General features: G+C 33.5%; 1 protein-coding gene across 6 annotated transcripts in view; it reads right to left on the bottom strand.

The window, feature by feature from the left end:
• The window catches only part of LOC145255692 (E3 ubiquitin-protein ligase RNF34-like), a 187,800-nt gene that overhangs the window by 7,627 nt on the left and 152,602 nt on the right, over positions 1 to 27,571 (bottom strand). For all 6 annotated transcript variants that reach the window (XM_080114263.1, XM_080114264.1, XM_080114261.1 and 3 more), the window contains 3 exons: positions 17,051 to 17,373; positions 8,755 to 9,039; positions 6,764 to 7,009 (listed from right to left, as the gene is read on the bottom strand). In XM_080114263.1, coding sequence (XP_079970389.1) covers positions 6,764 to 7,009; positions 8,755 to 9,039; positions 17,051 to 17,209 — 690 coding nt within the window. In that variant the 5' untranslated portion in view covers positions 17,210 to 17,373. The remainder of the gene's footprint in view (positions 1 to 6,763; positions 7,010 to 8,754; positions 9,040 to 17,050; positions 17,374 to 27,571) is intronic.

The following is a 27,571-nucleotide window of genomic DNA, read 5'->3' as shown; positions in this document are numbered from 1 at the left end:
GAACAAAAATTAAAATTCTCTCAGTCTAGAAGGATTCCATAATTCACTGAAGACAGAAAAGATCAAGTGTGGTGCTCTTCTAGAACTCGTCAATGTGCTGACGGAGATAACTCCATTTTACCAAGAGATTCATTCTTTTTTATGAAAATTTAGGATGCTTAAAACCAACACAACTTAAGGAATTGTAAGAAAAGAAAGATGCGACTACTTTTTTTTTTTTTTTAACTAAGAATGAAAACAGGAAAGAAAAAGAATTTTTATTAAATAAAACTGTGACACGACTACTTTTTGGGGACTTGTTTCAACTACTTAATTTATTAAAAAAAATTCAACATTACAAAAAAAGTGAAAATGCAACAATTTCAGAACTGTAATTTTTATCAAACAAAATATTTTATTTAAATAAAAAAGATGAAAACATCTAAAAAATAAATAAAATAAAGCTATGGCAACATTTTTTTACTGTAATTTAGTAACATGAAATTATCTCCCTTGGACTAATGACAAGTTACAGAAGAGCACCTGAAGTGCAGTATCAACACAGATACTACACTTTGCATAACTTATTGGCAAAAAATGTTACATTTGCTACAAAATAGTTCTTCTGATTGTGAAGGACAATTCTTGGTTGAAACAAATGAAGAATACAAACAATAACTTATTTTTAAGTGAAGGAGAAGACCTTCTAGACTGAGGAAATAATGTTTGTCCCAATCTAGAGTACTCCTTTTTGCAGATCTGGATTTATCCCTGCATTAAATATCAACCTCCCTTTTCTACCTTCGTAGGGAGACAAGTAAATAGCTTTACTGCTTTCTCTGAAGTTTTAATAATTGAGTTTGTTTTTTTAATTAGATTTATTTTTACTCTTCCATTACAATACTGCTACATTTTTACTAGAATAGAGATATCAGACCTGACAGAATGGTAGGTATAGACCGTTTCATACCCTCGAAAAAGTTCCAGCAAAAACCCAACAGTCAGCCATGGTTCTCTCCAGAATGTGCTGCTGCCATTGCACACAGAAATAACTTTTCCATTACTTCCAACGTAATAGTTGCATGGAGACTAAAGCCGCTTTCAGGACTGCCAGCAACCATTGTAAGAAAGTAATAAAGAATGCAAGAGAGTTGTATGCTCAGTCCATCAAGTTCAAAGTAGCTGAGCAGTGGCTTGGTTCCCACCAGTTTTGGCAAATAGCAAACAGAATCCTGAACAGAAGCATCTGCTCTATCCCAGCTATCATTAATGGACCTGAGGTAATCTCATCAGCATCAGAGAAAGCCAAACTCTTTGTCAAGAACTTTGCAGCTAATTCTACCCTTTGCGACCAAAGCCGCCAACCTCCAACATTTCCTCCTGTATCAGAAAACACGCTATGTGATATACAAATATCTGTACGTGATGTTGCCAAGCTAATCAAAAACGTTGATTCCAGTAAAGCAACCGGCCCTGAGGGTATTCCAATTATAGTACTCAAAAAACTTCAACCAGAACTAGCGCCCATCCTTACAAAACTTTAAACACTGTCTTAAGGAGAATTGCTTCCCATCACCCTGGAAAATCTCATCAGTATGCCCTATATTTAAGAATTCAGGTGATCGCTCATCTCCCTCTCGGTACAGGCCATCAAGTCTCTTGTGCATCATGAGTAAGTTGCTGGAATCGGTGTTAAATAGAGAAGTAATCAACCATCTTAGCAAAAATAACCTTAGTGACACACAATATGGTTTCTGTTCTGCTAGATCTACAGCAGATGTGCTTACATTTATATCTCATAGGATTAGCGAATCTTTCGACAGTGGCAACCTTCCTAGGGCAATTGCTCTTGATATATCAAAGGCCTTTGATAGGATATGGCATAAAAGTTTACTTCACAAGATCTCCATCTTTGGTATAGTTGGAAATGTCTTCTCAATTACTGAATCATTTCTCTCTGAGAGGTTCATAAAAGTAGTAGCTGATGGGCAAAAATCAGAAGCTCACAGTATTAATGCTGGAGTCCCTTAGAGGTCCATCCTGGGCCCAACTCTATTCCTGATCTACATTAATGATCTTCCAAATCACATCCTTACATCATTCGTAGGCATTTATGCTGATGACACGACCATCTATGGTAGCACATCTAAGACCGTAAACGACCAAGTTTTCTCCGATTCTCTCTCCTCTGATCTTGAGCACATGGTACAATGGGGAAAGGAGTGGCTGGTTACTTTTAATGCATCTAAAACCAAGCTTTTATCTTTACATCATCCACACTGATCCCCATCTGGCATCAATTAAAATGAATGGCTCTCGTCTTGGGAGACCTCATGTTTTGACAAGCTTCTGAGCTTAACCTTTACTCCTGATCTTAAATGGAACACGTACATCAAATCTTACCAAGGCTGCTGGAAAAATGGTGAGATCCTTCTATCGATCTGATGCAATTCTCTATATAAGAGCCAGGTATGTTCAAGGATGGAGTACTATTGCCACATCTGAGCAGGAGCTGCTAGAAAAGACTCGTCCTGCCTTGATAGAGTTCAAAATAGACTTTGTAGCCTCGCAGGAGATGTCCTTTTCTCTTCCCTGCAACCTCTATCTCACAGAAGAGATGTTGCGAGTTTGTCTCTGCTTTATCGTCATGGCAAGTGCTCGACTGAGCTTCAATCTATGTTCCCCCCTCGCCAAACTTTCACAAGAAACACTCATCTATCTGAAAACACTATCAATAATTTCCCCCACTCTTTATCTGTGCCTAAACCTAAACGTAGATTCCATGAACAAAATTTCTTTCTTAGAACTGCACACCTGTGGAACTGTTTTCCATTTTCCTGCTTTCCAGCTGACTACAATCTGGTTGTCTTCAAGTCCAACGTAAACAAGTTCTTGATGAGCTGTTCCACTTAAGTTAACAAATTTACCTAATTTCCATTACTAACGGTTACTATATCGTTCAATCGACTCTTTTACCCTTATCCTCGAGTGGTCTCGTGGCCTTGATAAGTGGTTATGCTTATGTAAAAAAAAAAAAAAAGAACCCTCACAAAGAAGAAATGAGAAAGTTGTTATTTAAAAAATTTTAAAGAAAAAGAAAAGTTTTTAATGCATCAAATTTTAATGATCAAGAAACCAATGAAGAAAACTGGAGAGCAAATTTGGTTTTGTATCTTGCATCAAAGTTATCTCCTTGTGTCAAAATAAATTGTTATATTATGCCTCTTTAGCAAGGTTTTCTTTGAATAAAAAATTACATTAAAATATTGCATAAAAATATTCTTGAAAATTTCATTTTTTTACCACTATTTCTGAATTTATCTAATTTATTAAAATTATTTGGTATTAAGGTTTATTATCTACTAGCCTGGGTGGCCAGCGTTGCCCGGGTGTTTGGAGGTGTGTGTTATGCAAAAAAAAAAAAAAAAAAAAAAAAAAAAAAGTGGTAGTAGGTAGGCAGGCTCGAACCTATACTGTAAAGAGGGGGGGGAAGCCAAATTTTTCAATATTTGTTGTCCAAAGGGTTGAGCTTCAAAACGATACTAATCTTGTGAAAATAGGTCGCTTCTGTCGAAAGTTTTGGGTAGACATACATACATACATTTAAACAGACAGGTGAGATTTATATTATAGATCACTAGCATGGGTGCCCGGCGGTGCCCAGGTATTTGGGGGTGTATGTTAAGCAAAAAAAAAAAAAAAAAATGGTCAATTTTTTAACTTTGATCCCTATTATGACCCCTTAACATTTGTTTTGGGATCAAATCAAGCTATTAAGTTAGATCCATGTCCAAGGAATTTATATCTAAAATTTCAAGTGTTTAGACCCAAAATTGTCGGAGTTTGGTAGAGTTCCGAAAGGTCAAATCGTTGAACCTTGACCCCCTTAACAGCGAATTTTCTGGCTGAAAATCGATCACAGATTTTCCAAAATCTCAGTACCCTGTATATCAAATTTCGAGTCTGTAGACTAAAAATTGACAGAGTTATTGCGTAGGGAAATGTACACAGACAGACACGTTCACTTTTATAGATATATAGATTAGTATTAAGGTTTATTATTTATTTAGTGTTTTGTTGAAGAGTGCCTATCTGTCACATGTATGTTGTTTTTGTTGGGAGTAGATGAAGTAGGTTTTGAGAATTTCTTCCATTACGAATCGATAGAGCATTTCCACTGTCAACCAAGGAAAGAATCTATCAGATATTTGTACACAGTGTGATTAGGTATGGAAATGAAATTTAGTTGAGGACATGTGTTGCATGTACAGAAATGATATGAGAAAAATATGATGGATATCTTAAAGGTGAGTCTAGATCAAATGAACTCAACAGTATATTAAATCTGGACAGTATAAGGTGTGTGTAGAACAGAAAGCCTTGATGATATGGTGAGAATGAAAGAAAGTTTTTAGGCTAGAAGTTGTAGAACAGAGATAGCAAGTTTTGATTATAGGGGAAGGCCAAGGAAAAATATTGGAGGAAATAAAAATAGACTTGAAAGAAAGAGGAATAAATGAAAACCTGGCCAGAGATAGGTGATTTTGGAAGTCAATTTCTAAAAGCTGTCCAACATATGTCAGCATGTAAAATATGCGTTAGAATGAAAGAATAGATTAGAGTTCGAGTTCGTAAACGTAGAACAGTTGAGGTAACAGGTCCATTTTACAGAATGGAGAGAAAAAGATAAATAATATCCTGGCTAGAGATAGGTTGATGTGATCGAACGCCCTGGCCAACTTTCATGATGTAACAGTAAGCCATGGTCTATAAATATCAGCTCTCAACTACGCTGATGATGTCACCATATTGGGTGACACCTTCGCTTATATTCAATTGGCCATTGACAAGATACAATCTTACATTCCAAACATTGGCATGAAAATAAATGCCAATAAGACAAAGTTACTGATGCCAAATCTCCTTCAAATTGAAAAACAGCCGGTTGTCTTCAACACTGAAAGCCTGTAAGAGGTCAATCAGTTCAAATATTTTGGCTCCATCAATTTAACAGGCCAAGGGGAGATAGACATTCTTAACTGCTCACACCACCTTCTGCCCTCATCTACACCATTCTCTTTTATGGTTGCAACACTTGGCCTATGTGGGCAAGTGATCAATGCAAGCTGGAGGTATTTGACCATCACTGCCTACGTCGCATCCGCCATGTCCACTGGAAAGTTTATTTCCAACAGTACAATTCATGCTCGCTGTAAGATTCACTCGCTCCAAAAATCTTTTACCAGACGTCTTTGTTGGTTCAGCCATGCCCTTCAAAAAACACTCAGGTGACTTCATTCATGAAGTCATCAATCCAGCACCACCACCAAGCTGGAAGAAACATTGCTATGGCCAACTCAAAATCTGGCTCAGGACAGTGAAGCAAGATGCTGAACCGATTCTAGGTTGCCACCTTTACGGGCTCCATGACTGGAACCACAAATGGCTTGCACTCATAACTGAAGCAGCCTTAGATCACCATTGACAAGATGGACAACCAGTGTTAGAGACGTGGTGAACTTGTTGGAAAGAGCCAATCCAACCAACCCAGGATGAATGTCACAACCATGGCCATGAAAACAGAGATTAGTTGTGAAGCTAATTTTTAAACTCACCCAGTGCATGCAAGTGTTATATGCTGCTGTTCAGGAGGAGGAGGAGGAGGAAGATAAAGAAACAGGTGCTTGATATGTATTCCTTATGCAGGAACATCTGTAGATCTTTAATTAATGGCTGATTCTTCTGGTCTTCTGTTAGTTGATTGTTGATTTGTAAAACCCACACAACATATGATGATATGGTATATAAATAATATATGGAGAGAAATTTAATAAAATGTCAAAAACCGTTTTTAGGTAATGGGGTGGAGGAACGAGTAGTTAATGACAAAAGGAGCGGAGTTGAAATGAATTTCCCAACCTGGGAGCCATACCCCCACCTCTCTCTCTCTCTGTGCATGTGTGTAGAGGGAAGCACAAAAGCAACTTTTTTTTTTTTTAAGTCCAATCAGTTTCAATTAAGTCAAAGTTAAAAGAAAAAAAAAAACACTGACTGTAGAGAAGAAAAATGAAGTCAATCTTTAATGAAAAAAAGTCATCCAACTTCCCTTCCATGAATTGTTTGAAGTCAAAGCCTTCACAGCAAAATTAAGATTTTCCAGAAGAATTAACATGAGCGAGAAAATCAGCTTTTTCTTATAAAAAAAAAAAAAAACAAAAGCAGATTTTAATTAAAAAAAACTAAAAACTTGCATCTATAAAACAGACTAGTAATTGAAATAAAAATCAATGATCCAGTGGAAAATGAACAAGATGTTTTGTTGTTTTTTTTTGTTTTTTTTTACAAAAAAAAAATAAAATAAAAACCTACTAGCGGTCCAACATTTTCTATTTGGAAATGGTGGATTTTCATTGAAAGTAAGGAAAGCAAGGGAGATAAGTCAAAATGAGATTGCAATTACTCATTTACTTCCCCTGGATTTTAAATATACTTCCACATTTACAATGAAACTTTAATTCTTTTTTTCCTGTAATTATTTTTCTACTGGATCAGTTTTTATAAGTTCTAGAATTTATACTAATTTCGACTTAACACATAAGTACATAGTGTTTTTACCTGAAATGCATTTGTTTGAAATCCCATAATACTGCAGAAGCACCCAAATAACTTCTAAATTAATGCAATTCATTTCCAATTGCTCAACAATATTTTTAATTATAAGGCATTTATGATTATCATTCTATTTAAAAAGATACTGAGCACTTAATTTCTGATGCTTTCTTACCTGTGCATCTGTATCGGCATCCTGTGTCTGTCTTTGACTGCTATTACTGCTGTTCCACGACGAGGACGCCGAAAGCGGTTGATCATCATCGCCAGTGCGACCTTCTGTGGAATCACTATTGCTACCACTGGGAGAAACATAGACAGTTTGAGAATTCAGTTCATGACTTTGCGTTCGGATATGAACAGGACTACCTGTTGTCGTCACACGCGTATGGACAGGACCCTGCTCTGTGTCAACATCAAACTGAAAATGAAATTTTCAAAAAACCCAAATCACAGACGCTTTTGCAAGAGAATAGGAAATGATAAGGATAGATTTTAGAGAATGAGGGATTAATAAAGACCTGACCAGAGATAGGTTTGCTTGGAAGCCAATCCAACACATGTCAGAACATATGAAGTAGCAGGGTGAGTTGACAGAAGACCAAGGAAAATATGGGAGAGAGTGATAAGAAAGAAATTGAGATAAAAAAGGATAAAGACATGGCCAGAAATAAGTTGGTTTCGAAAGTGGTTTTAATAAAGCAACCAAACACATGCCAACATGTGAAACACATGTTAAACCATACGTCAATTTTATTTTATTTTTTAATGGAAATTGCTTAAGACAAAGTATGAAGCCACTAACAAGAACAAAAGATTATCACAAAGACAGAAGATGCCTATTGACTTTAGTCTTAAAAAGACCAAAGACTATGCAAGAGGAAAACAGTCAGTAGGAAAAGAGTTCCACAAGCTTGCAGTTCTTAAAAAGAAGCTACTGGAATACGAAGATATATTATAACAAGGTACTAGAATGGCAAGCTGATAAAAACCACTAGACCCAAAGAGTCGAAGTAGCTGAAACAAATGAAGCATGGAATAGATCAGACAATTCTGAAGAACACATACTATAATAATATTTATAGCTAAGTCTGAAACTAGCAACAATACATCTATGAAAAAGAGATTGCAGAGAAAGAAGGGTAGAGGCCAATTAAATTACAAATACATTGCTACACTTTATAAAGTATCTTCAAATGAGATTCACCAGCCCAAATATAATTGCAGTACTCCATACATGAGTTGATAGTACATTTGTAGAGATAGAGTGTAAGTGTAAAAAGTGTTTGGAGTAATAGAGATAACTAGTGGAACCTGTGGAAATTCCACAGGAGACGCATATGTAATATATTGATGTCGGCATTCTGTAGATGTTCAGCATAAATGGAGATGCTCTGATATTATTGTAGCTTTTTTGTTAAAACTGAAAAAGTATTTATCTAAGCTAGTATGAATGCTCGGCAAAGCCCGGTTGTAAAGTATGCTTAAATATGATATTTTAATTCTTGCAGATTTTGTATATACAGGGTGACCCCAAAAAAAAAAAAAAAAAAAAAAAAAAAAAAAAAAAAAAAGCTAAATGGAGGCCATCTAGAACATATGCTGTAGAACGGAGAAAAAAAAGGCCAAAGACCCTAGCGTTTTGATGTGATGTTTTGAATATAATAAATTAGTTATGACCAAAGTTTCATTTCATTCAGACAAAACAATAAGAAATGGGGCCTAATTAGAGTTGGGGCACGTTTTTTGGGGATCACCCTGTATTATTATAGTTAATGTTCTATCGATTTTTATATATTATAAAGTTGCGATTTCAAAAATAAAAATATATCCATATGACTTGGATGCATTAGTTTGAATAGAAACCAGAATAAAAACTTATGTAAAAATTTATGTATATATAACTTAAGTTCCTTCAGCCATAACCAAAACTTATGAAGAATTCTTGATAAAATTTATAAAAAAAGAATAGATGACTTAAGTGCCATCAGCTATAATAGAAACCAAAACCAAAATTTATGAAAAATTCTTGGTAAAATTATTTACAAGAAATGAAAGTTCATAACAATTAAACAACCCAGATGTAAGTGTGACACGGAAAATGACATACACGCAATCGTATTAATATATAGATGATTTTATATATAAGTAAAATCATGTGCTTACCCGGTAATGAATAAACGTTGGGGGTGGTTGATATGTAGCTGAACCAAAGTGTCGTAAGAGGAGTTCAACGAGGTCATGTTTCTCTGTACAGGTGCTTGTTGATATGTTTTTCTTACGCAGGAACACCTGCAGATCTTTGACTTTCCATTGCAAAAGATCATTGCGGGTGAAGTTGCCGGATGTTAGGATTTGACATTTACGACACTGATGATTTAATTGGATATTATTCCACCGTCGTTGACAACAAGACGAACAAAAGTAACGACCACAATGGCAGCAAGTCTTCTGCAAAACAAAAACAGAAAAAGTTGAATTGAAAAATAAAAATTATCAAAAAGGAACGTGTAAAAACGAAATCAATTTGGATAAATATTATGAGTGATTGAACAACAGGGGAGAAAAATTTGTCATATCGTGATGACGTTCTGGTTTTGTTCTGTTGGTGGGGTCTGACAGGACACCCATGGTACATAAGGCAATGAGTGCGGAAGTAAAATGATGTTGACAGTAAATCAAGAATAAAAACATGAAATGTTTTGAGTCTCTACTTGTAATTAAACCTGCCATAAGAAAATATCAAAATGCGAGACAAAATCATCGTCTGAAGAAAAAACATATCAGCCTTATGTAATATGGCATCCTTTATGCAGATGAAAAACAGGTGGAAAGTTGGTCTGTTGATGGAACCAACGTGCTCACAACTGGAACTTTATTACATGGTATACTTTTCTTTAATGATAACATGTTCAATGCAATAATATAATTGTTACTAGATCTTTATAATGTAGTAGACTTTTTGCCAACAATACTGATCTCGATCACTTTAGCCCTTCAATACCTTTTGCTGACTTCCATTTAAGCCAGTTTTTTTATGGATGGCAAAGCCTAACATTCATACATAGTTGATATGTACAAATACTCTTGTTCCAGCAAATATATTTTGAATTCATTTATTTTTATTTTTTACTTAAAAAGGTCATTCCTTATCAAGGCCTGGAGGCCACTTTAAGATAAAGGTTATCATCTCGTATGAATCCAATAATTCTATTGTTGGCATTGATTTATCCGATATTTTGTAGGTAAAATTCTTTCTAGAAAGGCATCGAGTACTTACGAGAGGGACTGCGAGAAGGTTGCCAACATCCCAAGTGAAAGTGATAAAGGTTAATGTGTGTTAAGTAGATGCTGATCCATCATAATCATTGGTAATCGTGAACTTAGGTAGGCTTTAATAATAATAGTATAATAGGACACCTCAACAAAAACTTATTTACATTAGTTTTTAAAACGACCGTGTTATAGTCAGCTGGGAAGCAGCCTCACGGTACTGTGTTCCACAGACAAACAGTTCTAGAAAAAAACTTGGCTCATGAAATTTTCATTTAGTTTTAGACACAGAGAGCAAGGGAAATTGTTGATAGTTGTTGTAGCTAGATAAGTATTTGTTGTGAATATTTTACTGAGGAGACCATGGTTTGAAGCTCAGTCAAACATTTAGGTTTAGGCACAGATAAAGAGTGGGGGAAATTATTTATAGTGGTTTTGGCTAGACGAGTGTTTTTCGTGAAAGTTTGGCTAGGGGGGGGCATAGATTGGAGCTCAGATGAGCACTTGTAATGAAAATAATGATAAAGCAAAGACAAGCTTGCAATGTCTTCTGTGGGAAAGAGGTTGCAGGGAAGAGAAAAGGGCATTCCTCACTAACCTATGAAGTCTATTTTGAACTCTGTCAAGGCAGGATAAACTGCTTCTACCCCAGATGTGGCAACAGTACTCCATGATGAACAACACTATATGAGAGGATTGGAAACTATAGGTAAAAAGAGTAGGATTTGATCACTTCAAAGGATGATTTAAGTATTTAACATATTTCATGTTTTTTTTTTTAATCCTTGAATTTATTCTTTTTAAAAAAATTTTTCTCCCCTTTTATGAACTCTTTGCACAAAAGTTTATTTGTATTTATGACTAGATTTCATGTAATGCTGTTTCGATTAATGCTAGTACCACAAATTCATAGGTTTGTTATATTATTTATTTATTAATATCTAATGAGAACACATTTCTTTGAAACTCTGCAGATTAAGAAAATTTTAATATATCATATCTGAGTATCCTGTTGAACAATAAATTCATGTAAAATATTTAGTCTTAAATTTGTATTCTTATATATATATATATATATATATATATATACTAGCAATGGGTGCCCGGCGTTGCCCGGGTGTTTGGAGACGTATGCTGAGCGCAAAAAAAAAAAAAAAAAAAAAAAAAAAAAAAAAAAGGTAATTTTTTTTTTTTTTTTTTTTTTTTACTTTGACCCCTTAATATTTATTGTTTTGGGCGCAAATCAAGTTATTAAGTTAGATCCATGTCCAACGAACCTATATCTAAAATTTCAAGTGTTTAGACCCCAAATTGTCGGAGGAGTTTGGTAGAGTTCTGAAAGGTCAAATCATTGAACTTTGACCCCTTAACAGCGAAATTTCTGGACGAACCCGATCACATCGATTTTCCCAAATCTCAGTACACTGTATATCAAATTCCGAGTCTGTCGACTAAAAATTGACAGAATTATTGCGTAGGGAAATGTACACAGATACACACACACAGACATGTTCACTTACACAAGTATAATTACTTACCCAAAATATCAACTAAATTCCAAGAGTGAACGTATTTCCTAATGTAAGCATAAGAAAAAATTCAAATATAACAAATTCGAAATTACTTAGCCCTCCTCTTAAACCTATGGCTATAAATTTACTCAATATAAAAGATTTCTAATTAAAAAAAAAAAAAAATTTTGAGACTAAAGGAGCTGCTGTAGGTGTGTCAGAAATTGTGAAAAATAGTGAATAATTCCACCCCGTCTTTCCAAGCTTATAACTCCTCGAAAAATGTAATTAAAGCCCAAATTTTTTTTTTCAATTAAAAGGAGCAAGGACCAAGGTTTCAAAAAAAAAAAAAAAAAAAAAAAAAAAAAAAAAAAAAAAAAAAAAAAAACGTGGTTAAAAAAAAAAGGTTTTAAACTTCAAACTTTACAAGTAAATTTCTAAAAAACACTACTTTTTTTTATTTTAAATTTGAATATATTATTTATTGACCTTTTCTCTTCAATTTGTGATATATAAAACTTTGGTGAGTAAATTAATTATTTACTTTTTAATAGATATTTGAAAATGGGTGGGGGCGTGAATTTAAAAAAAAGCAAAAAACGTTTGTCTAAAATATTATATTCGGTTTATGGGAAAGAGCATAAAATTTCACATTGACCCTGAAAATATCGTAAAAATTGAATCAATAGAAAAATTTTGATAGATTTTTTAAGTTTAAAAATTGAAAAATATTGAGTTCGGAAAATTCATTACCGTTTTTTAAAAAATAAAAATATTTCTATTACTTTTAAAACTGTAATAGTTTATTTTGGAAGTATAATCCATAAAGAAAATAAACAACCCACTTTTAAAAGAGAAATTACGAGTTTTTTTTATATTTTATTCGAAGTTTCGTGTTAGGGGTTTCAAAAATTCCTACAAAAATTCTGATACACCTAGAGCTGCTGTATCCTTATTGCTTGTGCATGAGTCCCCCCCCCCGCCTCTTTTATCTCACTTTTTTCCTATATTATTTCAAATTATTTTATTTTTATTCTATTTTTTTTTTATATATGTGTGTATATGTGTATGTGTGCATACAGTTATATTTATAACTCTGCATTAAAATTAATCAACCATAATTATATTTCTGTCTGGGTCAAATTCACCCTTTCTGATCTATATTTACAACTTTCTACTTCAACCCTTCCCTCTCCCAACTATGCCTATCTCTCTCCCCCCCGTTTTTTAATATCCCTTCTTCCTCCCTTTTACTTTTTTTCTCTTTTTCATTCTTTTTCCCACCACCCCTTTTCCTAATATAACTTACTATTTATATTTTAACACCCTCCTTTTCCGTGATCTGTTTAAAATTAAAAAAAATAAAAATAACGGCTCATATTTATTTACTTCTCCACAACTTGACTTTTCTTGAAACTCCAAATTTTACCCTGGCATATCTATATTCATATTTCTGTTTTCCTATGGATTACCGATACATTTCCAACAAATGCACCTCAGATTTTTCCTGTACTCAAATTTACCATCTTTCCAATTGGACTTTTACCATATCTTTTTCCTGTTTCTTGCTGTACTATTCAAATTGAATCCCTATAAACTGTTAAATGACTTTTTATGCAAATATGATAACATTCATATTGTTTCTTCTAATACATTAACCTGCAAAATTTATTGTATATTTTGCAAACCTCTTTCCCCTCTGATGAGAAGTGCATTCATCGAAACTCCATGGAATAAGGTTTTTCTTGTTTTATTTGTACTCCTTGTCGAATAATTAAAATTTTATATACCTTCATTTCGGGTTTAAAAACTTTGAGAAAAAAATTTTTTTTTCAACTTCAAGATTTTTATTATAATTATATATATATATATATATATATATATATATATTACATTAGATTTTAAAACGACCATGTTATAGTCAGCTGGGAAGCAGCCTCACGGTACTGAGATATATATATATATATATATATATATTATAGTAGTGGGACGATTCCAAAATTATTATCAATTCCGTTCTATATTTCCGATTCTGATTCTTTTAATATTTATAAATATTTAATTAGACGTTTTTTTTTTTTTTTTTCAAATTATTACATAAATCCCCGGGTAATTTCTGGGTAAATCTTTTCTGAAATGTTTTCCTTGTAATGTATTGCCAATTGAAAGACAACAAAAGGTGTATTTTGATTTTAAACAAAACCAAGCTGTATCAGTTCGTCGTTAGTATACAACATGTTACTTTAAAGTTTTCATAAACAGTTGAAAATAGTCAATGATTGGTATTAAAATGAGAAAACGATGTAAGAACAGAATATTAACGCCTACCTCCATTATTATGAACAAATTTCTAAATAATAATATTACTATTTAGAAAACCATTTTTAACATGGAGAGGGTGTTGGGCTTCGTTAACCATTATGTGCTTTCCTTCTATAATTGTTTAAATTTTATTTTAATTATATAAATTTGGTGGGTTATTAAATTGATTTGCTGTAAAATAAAAAAAAAAATAAAAAAAACGAGATGCAAATAATAACTAGCAGGACGTGTGGAAATTCAACAGGGGACTCATATGTAATATATTGGTGTTGGTATTCATGGCATAAATAGAGATGCTCTAATAGTATTGTAGATTTTTTGTTAAAACTGCAAAAGTATTTATCTAAGCTAGCAAGGATGCCTGGCGTAGCAAAGTTATTAAGTATGCTTAAATATGATATTTTAATTTTTGCAGATTTCATATATATTATTATAAAGTTAATGTTCTATCGATTTTTATATATATTATAAAGTTGCAATTTCAAAAATAAAAAATATATCCATATGACTTTGGTGCATCAGCTTAAGTTTATTCAGCTATAATCGAAATCAAAACCAAAACTTATGAAGAATTCTTGGTAAAATTATTTATGAGAAAATAAATGACTTGAGTGGCATTAGCTATAATCAAAACCAGAACCAAAACTAGTAAAATTATTTATAAGAAATGGGAATCCATAATTAAATAATAGTCACTCGGATGTAATCGTGACACACAAAATAAATAGCACTATCATATTAATAATTTTAAGCATTGCTTAAAGTCATAAAAACCATCCTCCTTTCCTACTAAGTATGGGTGGCAATACTAGCAATTACATGTGATTTTATGATTTTGCTGGGCCTTAGAATTAATGGTGAAAATTACTTAAAAAGTTATAATGTACCGAAATGGGATCAGTTTACATTATATTTATATGCAAAACTTCACCCCCATTCTAAATTCTTAAAGTTTCAGTGTGCTCTCACATAATCGTCTAAAAAAGCAGAATCTCATGTTTTGAGTATTTTAAATGTAAATGAAAGTTTTTTTTGTATTTTTTTTTTTTTAAGTTAACAAACTTCTCAATGTTTGCTCTTCCAAAGTTTTGATAAACTTGTGAGATTTTTATCTATATTTTCACTTGTGCCAAAACCAAACAAAATATAAGGAAACATGAAATATTTCAAAGGATGTGATGATGAGACAAAACCAGCACCAGAAAAAAAAATTCCAATGTTAAATCTTTGATATTAAAGTTGCAAGTCTCTAATAGATGCCATATGGCCATTTATCAAATAGGTGAGAATAGCTTTTTAAAATCTGTGGTATTGAATAGGCAAATGAACTCTAAAATATTTACTTTGCTTACAATAAAAACTAATAAAAACAAATTAAATTAGGTTTGGAGAGTCTGAGGATTTCCTTTCTTTCAAAAAGGTGCCATAAAAACTAATTATTTTCAGAAGAAGCCTATGACAAACATTCCAATGTACAGCTGGTGCTAAAGGACCCCCCCCCCCAAAGCATTTAAAACTTGTTAATCATATGAACTCCCTTGGATGAGGGCACACAGACATTTTAGTGAATAGATGTGAACTGATTACAAAGGCAATGGGCAAGTTATAAATGACCAATAAATAAAATTAAACTCTGCTAATCAATGTTAAATCTGTAAATGAGATTTATAACTAATTCTGTGGCCCTTCTCAGTCTTTTGTAAAGGAACAGCTTTTAATAAAAAAAAAAAAAAAAAAAAAAATTTATTCTAGTTTCATTTTTTATTCAAAAATTTTAAAGAATCGGTTTGGAAATTTCTCAGATTCTGATACCTCAAAGTTCTGATTTTTCCGATTCTGATTAATAGTCCCAAAACACACACATACTATATATATAAGTTATAAAATATATATGGCGATTAAGCTACACTGAATATTCCGCATTTCATCCACTCTAGGACTCTACAGGCTTATACGCATAAGCCAGAAGAGTCCTAGAGTGGATGAAACATGGAATATTCGGTGTAGCTTAATCGCCATATACATTTTATAACTTACTAACTAGCTCAACCTACGTATTGAGCACTTTTGAAGTAAATACTTAAAAGTTTACGCATAAATTTATACTTTCTTATATTAATTTTATGTGAGTAAATGAAGTAGTTTATATATATATATATATATATATATATAAAGAAAAAATTTGGAGGGGATTTCACTGTCATTTTTCTTTGTTTACTTGAGATAAATCAAGTATTAAAACTGGAAAAGCCCCCACCCTACACCATTTTTATAAAACTAAATTTAGCCATCATTACTCACCTTCATGTTTAGCAGCAGTCCTAAAATTCATAATGTTAATTAGTTTAGGCGTTAATCTTGTACATACAAATATATGTGTAAATCTAATTTAAAGATAACATTTAAAATTTTTTTTTTTTTTTTTTTTTTTTTACATGCCTCCTTTGTGTGCTTGTTCATAAAATCCATTTAAAAATTCGAATTAGGGGCCCCTGTATATCCTTACATCGTCCCTACTTCATGCACCTGGAAATTATTGATGATATCCAAAATATAACATTAAAAATACAAATCAAATTTTGTATTTTTGATATTTCATGTAAACATTAATAAATACTTTATTAATGAGATTCTAAAGGTAGCATTTTTTTTTTTTGATTATTAGTTGAGAAAAGAAAATGATTTTGTTTTAATGTTGAGACATTGTATATTAATGTTATTACCATTATATGCCTAGGCCATTATATGCCCAGGGTTGCAGGAGTCTGGGTTGGACTTGTAAGAATACAAGGAATCAGAATCAGATTTTTTAATCTTTGAAGAATCAGTAGACAGTCTGAATATTGGAAGACTTTAAAATATGGAGTTAGAGTCTGAATTTTTTTAATCTAGGAGTCCAAGTCGAAATTTTTAAGATGAGGATTGATAATTTGTATTATTTGAACTACCATTTTCATTTTGGCTGCTATTAGAGTTTTGGCTGATGAAGTGTCTAAGCTTTAAGTGCATGCCATCAGACTACCACAAAAGTAGGTTCTCCTCATTCAATCATTCATGACTGAGTAAAAGTCTTAAGTAATGCATAAGTGTATTCCTAGTCATGCTGAGCAGTGAACCATCAATCTTCAGAAGATCGTCACTTAGAACTGATTATAACTTAGCACCTTTATCCATTGCACCACAAATCCTTATACCTTCAAACTGCACAATTGACAACTAATTAAAGTTTAAGGTAATGTCTAAGGTTGAGGTGGTTTTACTCTTGAAACAGTACAAAAGATTGTACAGCCAAACCAATTCCATCTTGCCGAAAAAAAAAAAAAAGTCCATGAAATTCTTTTAAATGAACAACTCACCTTTCGTTTAAAAGTAGTGAACTGCACGGCACACGATTCGCAAGCAGACATATTGGTTTGATTGTCATAAGTTGTAGAATTCAGAAAGAATGAAGAAGCAGCAGTTGTGTTTATAGGGGATGCCCACCGTTCCTGGGCCTTCACAACCCCAGCCCCCATAAAGCAGTTCAACGGAACAGTGGGAATGAAGACGGAGCAAAAGAAAAAACAAAAAAAAAAAATCTCAGATTGAAGTTCACCTCCGATATGAAGTTATCATTAGCAAAACGCTGTGCAAAATCAAAATACTGTTTTTCAATGATGAGACTGTAATTGTTGATTATCTGAAAAATAAAAATATTGTAAAAAGTGAGATACAGCATCGACACGAGTCAAGCATTCATCTTCATGCAGTTTCTAGCCATAACTAAATCTTGTGTGGACTCAAAAGAATTTGATGGCATGGTTAGATTAAAAAAAAATGGATGAGAAGTAAAGGCTGATAGAGGTAGAACAGTTGAGCTAGCAGGATCAATGGGAGGAAGTAATAAGGAAGATTTTGAAACAAAGGGGAATAAATAACGAGCTGGCCGAAGTTGAAGTTAATTTCTGATGCACAGACAAACACACAAACAGCTATAATGGCTTTATAAATAGATGACGTCGATATTGTGATGATCCTAATGTTTCTTAAGTTTAAAAATGAAAACCAAGAAAGAAAGAAAAAAAAAAAGAAAAAAAAAAAAGGTATTTCTACTTACAGAGAATCATTAACCAATATTTTACATTCAGAAATTTGGGACAAAAATAAAAACATTCATGCATGATACATCTAAAGATGGTGATATATGAAAGATAAGTTGCTTTTTGTTTTTTTACATGGAACTCACTACTTATTAAGGCCCAGAGGCCACTCGGGGATAAGGGTTATGGCGTGTACAGTAATCAATGGGATAATATCGTAGTAATCGTTAGTAATGGAGATTTGATAAATTGGATTACTTAAGGGAGCGGTTTATCAGGAATTTGTTTATATTGGACTTGAAGACATCCAAGTTGTAGTCAGGTGGGTTGGTTGTTTTTGTTTTACGGCATATCAACCATTTTCAGGTTATTTAATGCCGAATACAAAGATTTTGAAGAAAAATTTTTTAATAGAGTATATTTGTTGTTTTCACGTCGGTTTCTATTTAACCCATAGTTGGGACCCTAACAGGTACTACCACTCCGGGTCAGAGTGGACCTGGGAGCAATGGTAATTAGAGGGTGGCTCCACACTCCCCAAAGCCCACAAGCTGGGCCTCACCACTGGATATAGTTTAAGGTCATATCCAGGATCCCCATTGAAGGACTTTTACCCTCTGCAGGGGGGCAGTCGGCGTATTCTAATGCCCCACCGACAGGGCCAGTCAGGTGGGAAACAGGCAAATGGAAGAGTTCCACAGGCGCACAGATAAAAAGTGGGGAAAATTATTGACAGTGGTTACAGCTAGACTGGTGTTTTTCATGAAAGATTGGTGAGGGGGGGGGGGGACTAGAGATTTGAGCTCAGACGAGCACTTGCCATGGAAATAATGATAAAACAAAGACAAGCTCGCAACGTCTCTTCTGTGGGAGAGCAGTTGAAGGGAAGAGAAAAGGGCATCCCCCACTAAGCTACAAAGTCTATTTTGTACTCTGTCAAGGCAGGATAGGATGTTTTTAGCAGCTCTAGCCCAGATTGTTTGTTTTACATCGTTTAAGATTTGATATGTTATACACTAAATTTTTAGAATTTAGAAGATATTTCGTAATTTCTATTTTTTTTTTCTATATGAATTTTTTTTAAATATCTAAGTGTTATTTAGCAGAGATAAATGAAAAAATGTATTAGTTTATACATTTATTATTAGTGGATAAATTTGCTGCTATAACAAGGATAGTTTCCATTATAATATAAATTTGCTGTCAGTGACTACAATGTCATCCATCTAAGAAACATCTCTAGTCAGATAAAGTATATCATGACAAACTGAAATGAAATACATTTATGGCCGACAAAAACATGATAGAAGAAAGAAAATATAGATTTGTCCAATGTAACGCTATTTAGGATTAATATAGAAAATCAATCTGACTTTTCTTTATATATTAAGATATAAAATTTAAAAAAAAAAAAAAAAAATGAAATTGTTACCATTTTCTTTAATGGCTCATATAGTCTAGGTTTTGGTAAATTAAACCTTCTTCAAAGGAACGATGTGTAATAACGATGGAGCCAAATTCATATATAATAACTGAAATGACTAAAGGAGTCAATTGTTTTTCCAGACATAGCACCACAAGCTATATTCATTATGAAACTATCTGAAAGTATTTTTTTTAACATTCAAGTCTGTCCATTGCGATTCAACAACTTTCCATTTAAACTTTGAAACTTTTAAGGAGGTAGATGGCTGGCTTATTTTTGAGTCCGCTTTTATTTATTTTTATTAACAGGGGTTTACGTACAAATTTACTTTTAGTTGGCCTTTGACAACTAAATATTTTCGTTTACTAACCAAGTAGAAAAGTTACTTGCAAAACCAACATATGATTTTTGGAATATGACATCTTTGTTCTGTGATGAGTACATAATCAAAGATTTGTCTGTATTTTCTTTTTTAATAAGTAATTTTAAATATACATCGAATTTTATGTTTAAATTAAAAAGGTATAAAAATTCAAATTTCTTCAGATTTTTTTTTTTAAACAGCCTTCGTTAAAAAAAAAAAAAAAAAAGTTACATTATTCTATTAAACTTTTATTGCTTAAATTTTTTTTTTATAAAACGAACAGATTGCTAAAGCATTTTTAATTCAATAATGAGCTTTGGAAGATTTTCAGTGGGAGAAAAAAAAAACAATTACAAAAGAGAATCGCTTTATTATATCTAGTCGCCACTTGGTAAAAATCACTTGCAAATGCAACTGTTTCACTAGCAATATAAAGCCAAGATTAATATTAACTTAGAAACAAAAGTGAAAATAAATTTTAAACGCACACTTTTCAGAAGTTGATTTCATGTTAATGATATTTATCTCCCTCCCATAGTGCAATGATGCAACACAAGGAGCAGAATATGGTATCTGAAGAGCTATCACCTTAGAGGAAAAGCAATCTGACCTGTAAAAAAAAAAAAAAATACTTAAGCAGTCCAATCAGCATTCCTCAGTAGAAGCATTTCAGGCAATTAGCCTGAAACTAATCTCTTTTCAAAAGGGACTAGGAAAAGCCTGGGAGGGTGAACCTTTTAGAACTAGACAGGACCAACGCCCATATCTCAACCAACAAGAAATAAGCCATTTCAACAATGGTTTAGACTGTTGTTCTTGTTCAATAGAGAAGCACAGATGTCCGTTGCTACTAATATTCTTTATATTAATAAAATTGACCATTTATTGTGTATCTACATAGCTCGCTTTTTTTTTTTTTTTTTTTTTTTTTTTTTTTACACGATTTAGACGTTTTTTTTTGTTTGTTTTTTTAAATCTATATGTGTTAGCATAAAGTATTAAAATAAATTTTCAAATTTTCTATCTATAAACAACTAGCTTGGGTGCTCGGCGTTGCCCAGGTGTTTGGAGCTGTGTGTTCAAAAAAAAAAAAAAAAAAAAAAAAGTGGTAGTAGGCAGGCAGACTCAAACCTGTACTGCAAAGGAGGTAAAGAACATGGGGGAAAAAAAAGTGACGTCTTTACCGTTGCGTCCATCGCCAAACCGGAAGTGGCAAATGTTTAAATTAAGGCTAGTCAATCGAAAAGGTGGAATGACTTTCGAAAATATCGGCGAAAAAAGTGACCCCTCCTTGTAGAAAAGTGCCCAGTTGAGGGTGAAGGAATTAATGTTTTTAGCCAATTTTTCGATATTTGTCGTCTGAAGGGTCCAACTTCAAAACGATACCAATCTTGTGAAAATCCTTTGCCTCTATCAAAAGTTTTAGGCAGACATACATAGATACATACATTTAAACAGACCCGTCTAGCCGAATCCACTGTGAAAAATTTCCCCCACTCTTTATCTGTGCCTAAATCAAAACGTGGATTCCATGAACAAAGCTTCTTTCTTAGAACTGCACGCCTGTGGAACTCTGTTCCGTCTGCCTGCTTCCCACCGGACTACAACTTGGATGTCTTCAAGTCCAATGTTAACAAATTCCTAATGAACCGCTCCCTTAAGTAAACACTTCATCAAATCTCCACACTAACGTAATGTACTTGCAATAACCTTTATCCCTGAGTGGCTTCCAGGCCTTGATAAGTGGTGATCACTGTAAAAAAAAAAAAAAAAAACAGGTGAAATTTATATTATAGATTACATAATTAAATCCACCACAATCCATTTTACTTAATTTATAAACAAGTTAGCCATTTTAATCTTTTTAATAGATGGAAAAAAAAAAAATTGAATTCATTACTTTGTGCGCCTTTGAAAGGAATTAATTTAAACGGTCAAATATAAAGTAATTTCTGGCCTTAAAATTTGTAGCAAGTCCTAACGTATTCAAATATTTCAAATCAAATTCTATTTAATTTGACAGTTAAAAAAATTAAAGGCTAAAAAATAGTTAACACATTCTTACTGAAGTTTCAGCAAGTGAGGATCAAAGGTAAGTGGAACGAATGGAATGTGCTCCGATGAACTTTAGCACTTGTACCCTCTCAACATGAACACCCCCAACTAACCAGACAAGCAGCAAAATCTCCCCCCTACAATCAGGAAGAACTGATCGCAAGATTTACTGGCAGAAAGTTACTAATAACATGGAGCAAGTCTTGTCAGTAAGTGATACCAGAAAGCTGTACAGTATTCTTCAACTGACCATGAAACCATTCGAAGGCTACAATGATGTAATCTTCACCGAACACCTCACAAATCTTGATGAGCGTCTCCAACTGACTTCAGACTGATCACCTCACCTCGCTGCTTACCCTTCAAATCAAACCCCTCAGCTTCCAACTATTCCTTCAGCGGATTATGTCTATGATATCACTCCCTCCCCACTACTATTGAAATCCTGGACGCCATCAAAATGGCCTTTCATCTGAAATCTTCAAAGATTCTTCAGATGTATTGCTGCCAATCCTTCAAATCTTCACCTATGTCTGGGAAACTGAAAAACTCCCTTAAAACTGAAGCAATGTTGTCCTGTTTCCCTTTTACAAGAAAAGGGATGAATGCTGCTGCAATAATCATCGCAGTATCAGCCTTAGTGCAAAAGTCTATGCTACCATTCTGTTAAAGCAGTTTCAAAGATAAAGAGACACATGAACAAGGCCAAATCAATGCGGATTTCACCCAGGCCGCGGATGTACTAACCATATTTTCATTCTCCGAAGAATACTTTAACATCACTGGAGTTATCAGCAAAAGACTATCATCTACTTCACTGATTTCGCTGCTACATTTCACCGTTAACCTTAGTGCTCTTTGGAAGGGTCATGCATTTCAATGACATGCATGTTAATAGCATGCCTGCAAAACTGCTTAATCTAATGAAAGCCTACTATCTTCATCCACACTAAAGTTCGTGTTCATGGTCAGGTGATATGTTTCTTTGACATTCACTCTAGCGTCCGACAAGGATGCGTTCTCTTGCCTATGTTCTTCAATTAAACCATCGACTGAATCACATTGAACACTTTGGCTTTTTTCATTGTGTAGCAGCATCATGGTTTACGTTGATGATATTGCCATATTGGGTGAAAACTTTGCTGACATTCAATCGACCACTGACAAGATACAATTGTACTCCTCAAAGATCGGTATGAAGATAAACACCAATAAGACAAAGTTACTGACAGCAGGTTTTCTTCCAAATGAAAAACAAACGATCATTCTCAACATGGAAAACCTTGATGCGGTCAATCAGTTCAAAGATCTTGGTTCCATCATCACCACAACATGCCATGGGGATGAAGACATCTTCAACTGCATCAGCAATGCTCACACAACCTTCTGTAAACTTCGATCACAGTTCTGGTCTTAAAAATAAAGTCGAACACTAGAACCAGAATTTACTAGGCTCCCATCCACATCATTCTATTATGGATGCAAAACTTGGCCTGTACACGCAAGTGACCTATGCAAACTGGAGGTATTCAACTATCACTGCGCGTGTTGCATTCTTCGTATCTGTTGACAAGTTTGTCAACAACAGTACAATTCGCACTCACTGCAGGATCCATTCACTCCAAAATTCTCTCTTTAACAGACACCTTTGTTGGTTCATCCACACCCTTCGACAACACTCAGGTAACTTCATCTGTGATGTCATTGATCCAGCACTACCACCAGGCTGGAAGAAACGTGGTGACCAACTCAAAACCTTGCTCAGCACAGTGAAGCAGGATGCTGAACTGATTCTGAGCCCTCATTTTTACAGAGTTCATTGCTAGAACTGCGAATGGCTTGCACTCATAATGGAAGCAGCTTTGGATTGCCGTGCCCAGTCAGCTAATGTTAGATGAACTTGTTGGAAAGAGTCGACTCAACTGATCCAAGGTGAATGCCGCAACCATGACTACACTAAAGATCCCTAGATGCTGAAAAGCCTTCTACTCTAATAGTTTTTTTCCTTAAACTGCTAAACTTTGGAATTCCCTCCGGATCTCTGCTTCCCTCACTGAAGTCCAAGTGTAATGTAAACAGACATCTCGCTGCTCAACTCCCTACATAGTGTCCTTGTAGATTTGTTCCCAAATAGTAGCCCCTTACATCCAAGTGGTACTGGGCGTACAGCAAAAAAAATAAATAAAATAATAATCCAAGGAAAGGAGTGGCGCCAATAAAAAGGAAATATTTTTAGTTTTCCAAAATTAAACAATTTCGTTCAATTAATCGATTTAATGATACGATATCATTAAATCGATTAAACTTTAAATTTGATTTTTTTTAAATTTGGCAATCTCGTTCACTTTTTAATCTTTCAGATAGACAGGATATGAGTAAGAAAAGCAGGTTAATCTGCTGCCACCCTCAAAGGGAATAAGTTTGACTCCCTTGTCAACTGACTCTGCTACCGTGATTGGTTTACATCTATTAACAAAAAAACTCATCTGTTCTTTCAACATGGCCACCCCATCAAAATCTGTTCTGCACAGATCTCCCTACATGGTCCATATTTACTTCATCTGAGGTAATCCAATCTAAACTTGTGTTCACAGATTCACAGTACACATCCACTATATCATCCTCATATCATTTCTCTCCATGCAACACATATCCTCAACCCTCACTGTCAAGTTTCCTTTCCATACACTATCACACTATGTATTGTGTGCTAATTCAAAAGTCTGAGTTTGGCAGAAGGATTCCAAAGTTTAACAAAACGGTCAGCGGTTACATCGACCAAAACGTTGTGTGAATAACACTAGAGATGAGAACAGTAGTCTGAATAATTTAAATACGAAAAATGAATATCCAACCTAAATATAATCCGGTTCGATCCGCCTTATAACAGAGGGTAAAAATACAATTTGACCAACTATTCTTCAGGATAAGAGTTTCCTGAAAGCAATTAGCTCAATTATGAACCAATGACTAATAAACACACACAAACATATATATATAATAAAACTAGCATTGCCCGGGATTAAATGATGATCAACAAATGTTTCCTCATTCCCATATTTTTGTCATCGAAATTGATACTTTTTTTTTTTTTTTTTTTTTAAATCAAATTAATTGATCGGCTGCTCTAGTTGGAGACTTATCACCAGGGGGAAGCTTCACATGCCTCCCCACAATACATTGTAGTTTACATTACACTGTAGAGAATCTATTTTTATAAAATTATTTTTTTTATATATAATGGCTTGGATTAAGGTTTAAAATGCAAAAGGCAAGTATCCATCATGCAACTGTGCTTTAAACAGAAACATTCATTTAGAATGTGGCACTGCCATATCGAAGAACCTACTGATTTTATGTTGAGTCCTTTCGGTGTGGTAATAGAATTCTAATGCACTTTTGATGTTAGGCTGTGTAAGGTGTTAACTTTGGATAAACTTTTTAACTCCTTTCATTGGATTTTTTCGATTATCGATACTTATCAAAGACATTCCAATACAAAACCTATCTAAGAACACTGCTAGGCATATAAAGTACCAAGTGTGAAATTTAATAAAAATCGCGTCAGCCATTTTCTAGTCCATAGAGAATAAACGGACCAAGTAAAGATCAGATGCCCCGTAGCAGACGACAAAAATAGGCGAACAATTCAAGAGGCACCGATTGTTTGACCTTGACTTTTTTTTTTTTTTTTTTTACATAGGCATCATCACTTATCAAGGCCAAGAGGCCACTCGAGGATAAGGGTTAAAGAGTATACAGTAGAAATTGGACAATATAGTAATCGTTAGTAAATGGCAATTCGGTAAGTGGAACGGCTAATCTAGAAGTGTAAGCCATTTTTAGTTTCTTATTAGAACAGTTTCAGATGGTTCGCTGTTACACACAAGTCCTGGGAGGTGACTTGTTTGTAGTAGACAGTTCCACAGAACAAAATATTCTTACCGTGTCGAAACCCGGGAAAGAACATGTGAAATTGCTCCAGAAAAGGTTTAATATTTATGAAGCAATTCTGGTTTCTGATTGGTTGGTAGCAGAACGTGAATTAATTTGATTTGTCAGTTCTTAGCAGCATCGTTTATAAATAGAATCGTCCGACTGTGTGGGATCACACCCCATTATAACACCAAAATATTGCAACAGCTAATCAAGAACTTGTTTACATTAGAGTTGAAGACAACCATATTGTAGTCAGCTGGAAAGCAGGAAAACGGAAGACAATTCCACAGGCGTGCAGTTCTAAGAAAGAAGCTTTTTTCATGGAATCTACGTTTAGGTACAGCTAAAGAGTGGTGGTAATTATTTATAGTGTTTTCAGCTAAACGAGTGTTTCTTGTGAAAGTTTGGCGAGGGGGGGGACCATAGACTGAAGCTCAGTCGAACACTTTTCATGAAAATAACGATACATCAGAGACAAACTCGCAACATCTCTTCTGTGAGATAGAGGTTGCATGGAAGAGAAAAGGACATCTGCTACGAGGCTACGAAGTCTATTTTGAACTATCATTGCCGTTAGTTGTTTCTAAACTTGTAAACAGGTCAAATAGCAGACATATTCGAATGTTCGCGAGCAAGATTTTTTTTAAATATTTACAAAACTTTTAAAGATTTAAAAGAAAGTATATATTTACAAAACATTTTCTTTGATATTAAATATTTACAAAACTTTTAAGGATTAAAAAAAGTAACAAAACGAACATAAATGTAACAAAATATATTCACAAATAAATGGGTGTCTTTCTGAGTGCGTTTTTTTTTTTTTAAATATATTTACAGAACTTTAATAAAACTAATAATAATTATAATAAAAAATAAAAAAATAAAATGAATGACCTATATTAATTGCAAAACATTAGAAACTGAAAATTTCGGACGCTAAACTTACTTGCACTTAATTTGTCTTTATGGAGAAGTAAGCAAATAAGTTTGTTTTTTTTGTGTTTTTTTTTTTTAAATAAAAATTATAAAAAGGTTTGTATCTTGTGATACTACACTTCATCTTTATAAAAATAAAAGTTATAGAAGATATGTGAATAAAATATTTTTTTTAAATCTATTGTTTATACTTGTGATTTTATTATGCATAAAAATTGTCTCGGTCTAGAAGGATTTCTCCACTGACCACCTACATACATCGCACTTTAAATAAATATTGAATTGTATTAAAAACGCACGAAGAAAGCCACACACACATACACACACACAGTACATAAAAATTAATCTTGGTCGCAAAAATCCGAACAAGTCAGTTATTTTATATTTGTTTCTGCCATAAAATTTGGTTATAATAATTTTATTTCATTTTTTTTTTTTTTTTTTTTTTTTAATTATGTATTTTTTAATTGACATCATCCGAAATTCTCAGTTATAACGTCGGTTTATTTATTTATTTGGTCTTATTTTACGACCTGCCCGAGCGTAGTATAAACACCCCAACCACCACATGTTAAGAACGGCTTTCGGAATAAACACCTCCCCATGTTAAAAACGGCTTTTTAGGTTGAGGGTGTTTATTCTGAAAGCCGTTCTTAACATAGGGAGGTTGAAGTGTTTATAATATGCTGGGCAGTGGGGCACTGGGGCACGTCGTAAAAATTTACCATTTATATTATTATTATTAATAATAGTTTTATTAAAAGTTCTGTAAATATATAAAAAGAACGTACTCAGAAAGACACCCGTTTATTCAAATATATTTTGTTTAAATACATTCGTTTCATTATTTATATTAAAAAGTTTTGCGAAAATAGAAAAAAAGATGTTTTTAAATCCTTATAAGTTTTGTAAACATTTAATATTAAAGAAAATATTTTGTAAATATATATTTTTTCTTTTAAATCTTTAAAAGTTTTGTAAATATATTTTTAAAAAATCTTGCTCGCGAACATTCGAATACGTCTGCTATTTGACCTGTTCACAAGTTTAGAAACAACTAACGGCAATGTCAAGGTCG

The sequence above is a fragment of the Euprymna scolopes genome, chromosome 31 (assembly GCF_053919585.1).
Source record: "Euprymna scolopes isolate OS-2025 chromosome 31, ASM5391958v1, whole genome shotgun sequence".
In the NCBI taxonomy this organism is placed as follows: Eukaryota; Metazoa; Mollusca; class Cephalopoda; order Sepiida; family Sepiolidae; genus Euprymna; species Euprymna scolopes.
This window is presented reverse-complemented; position numbering and strand designations above follow the sequence as displayed.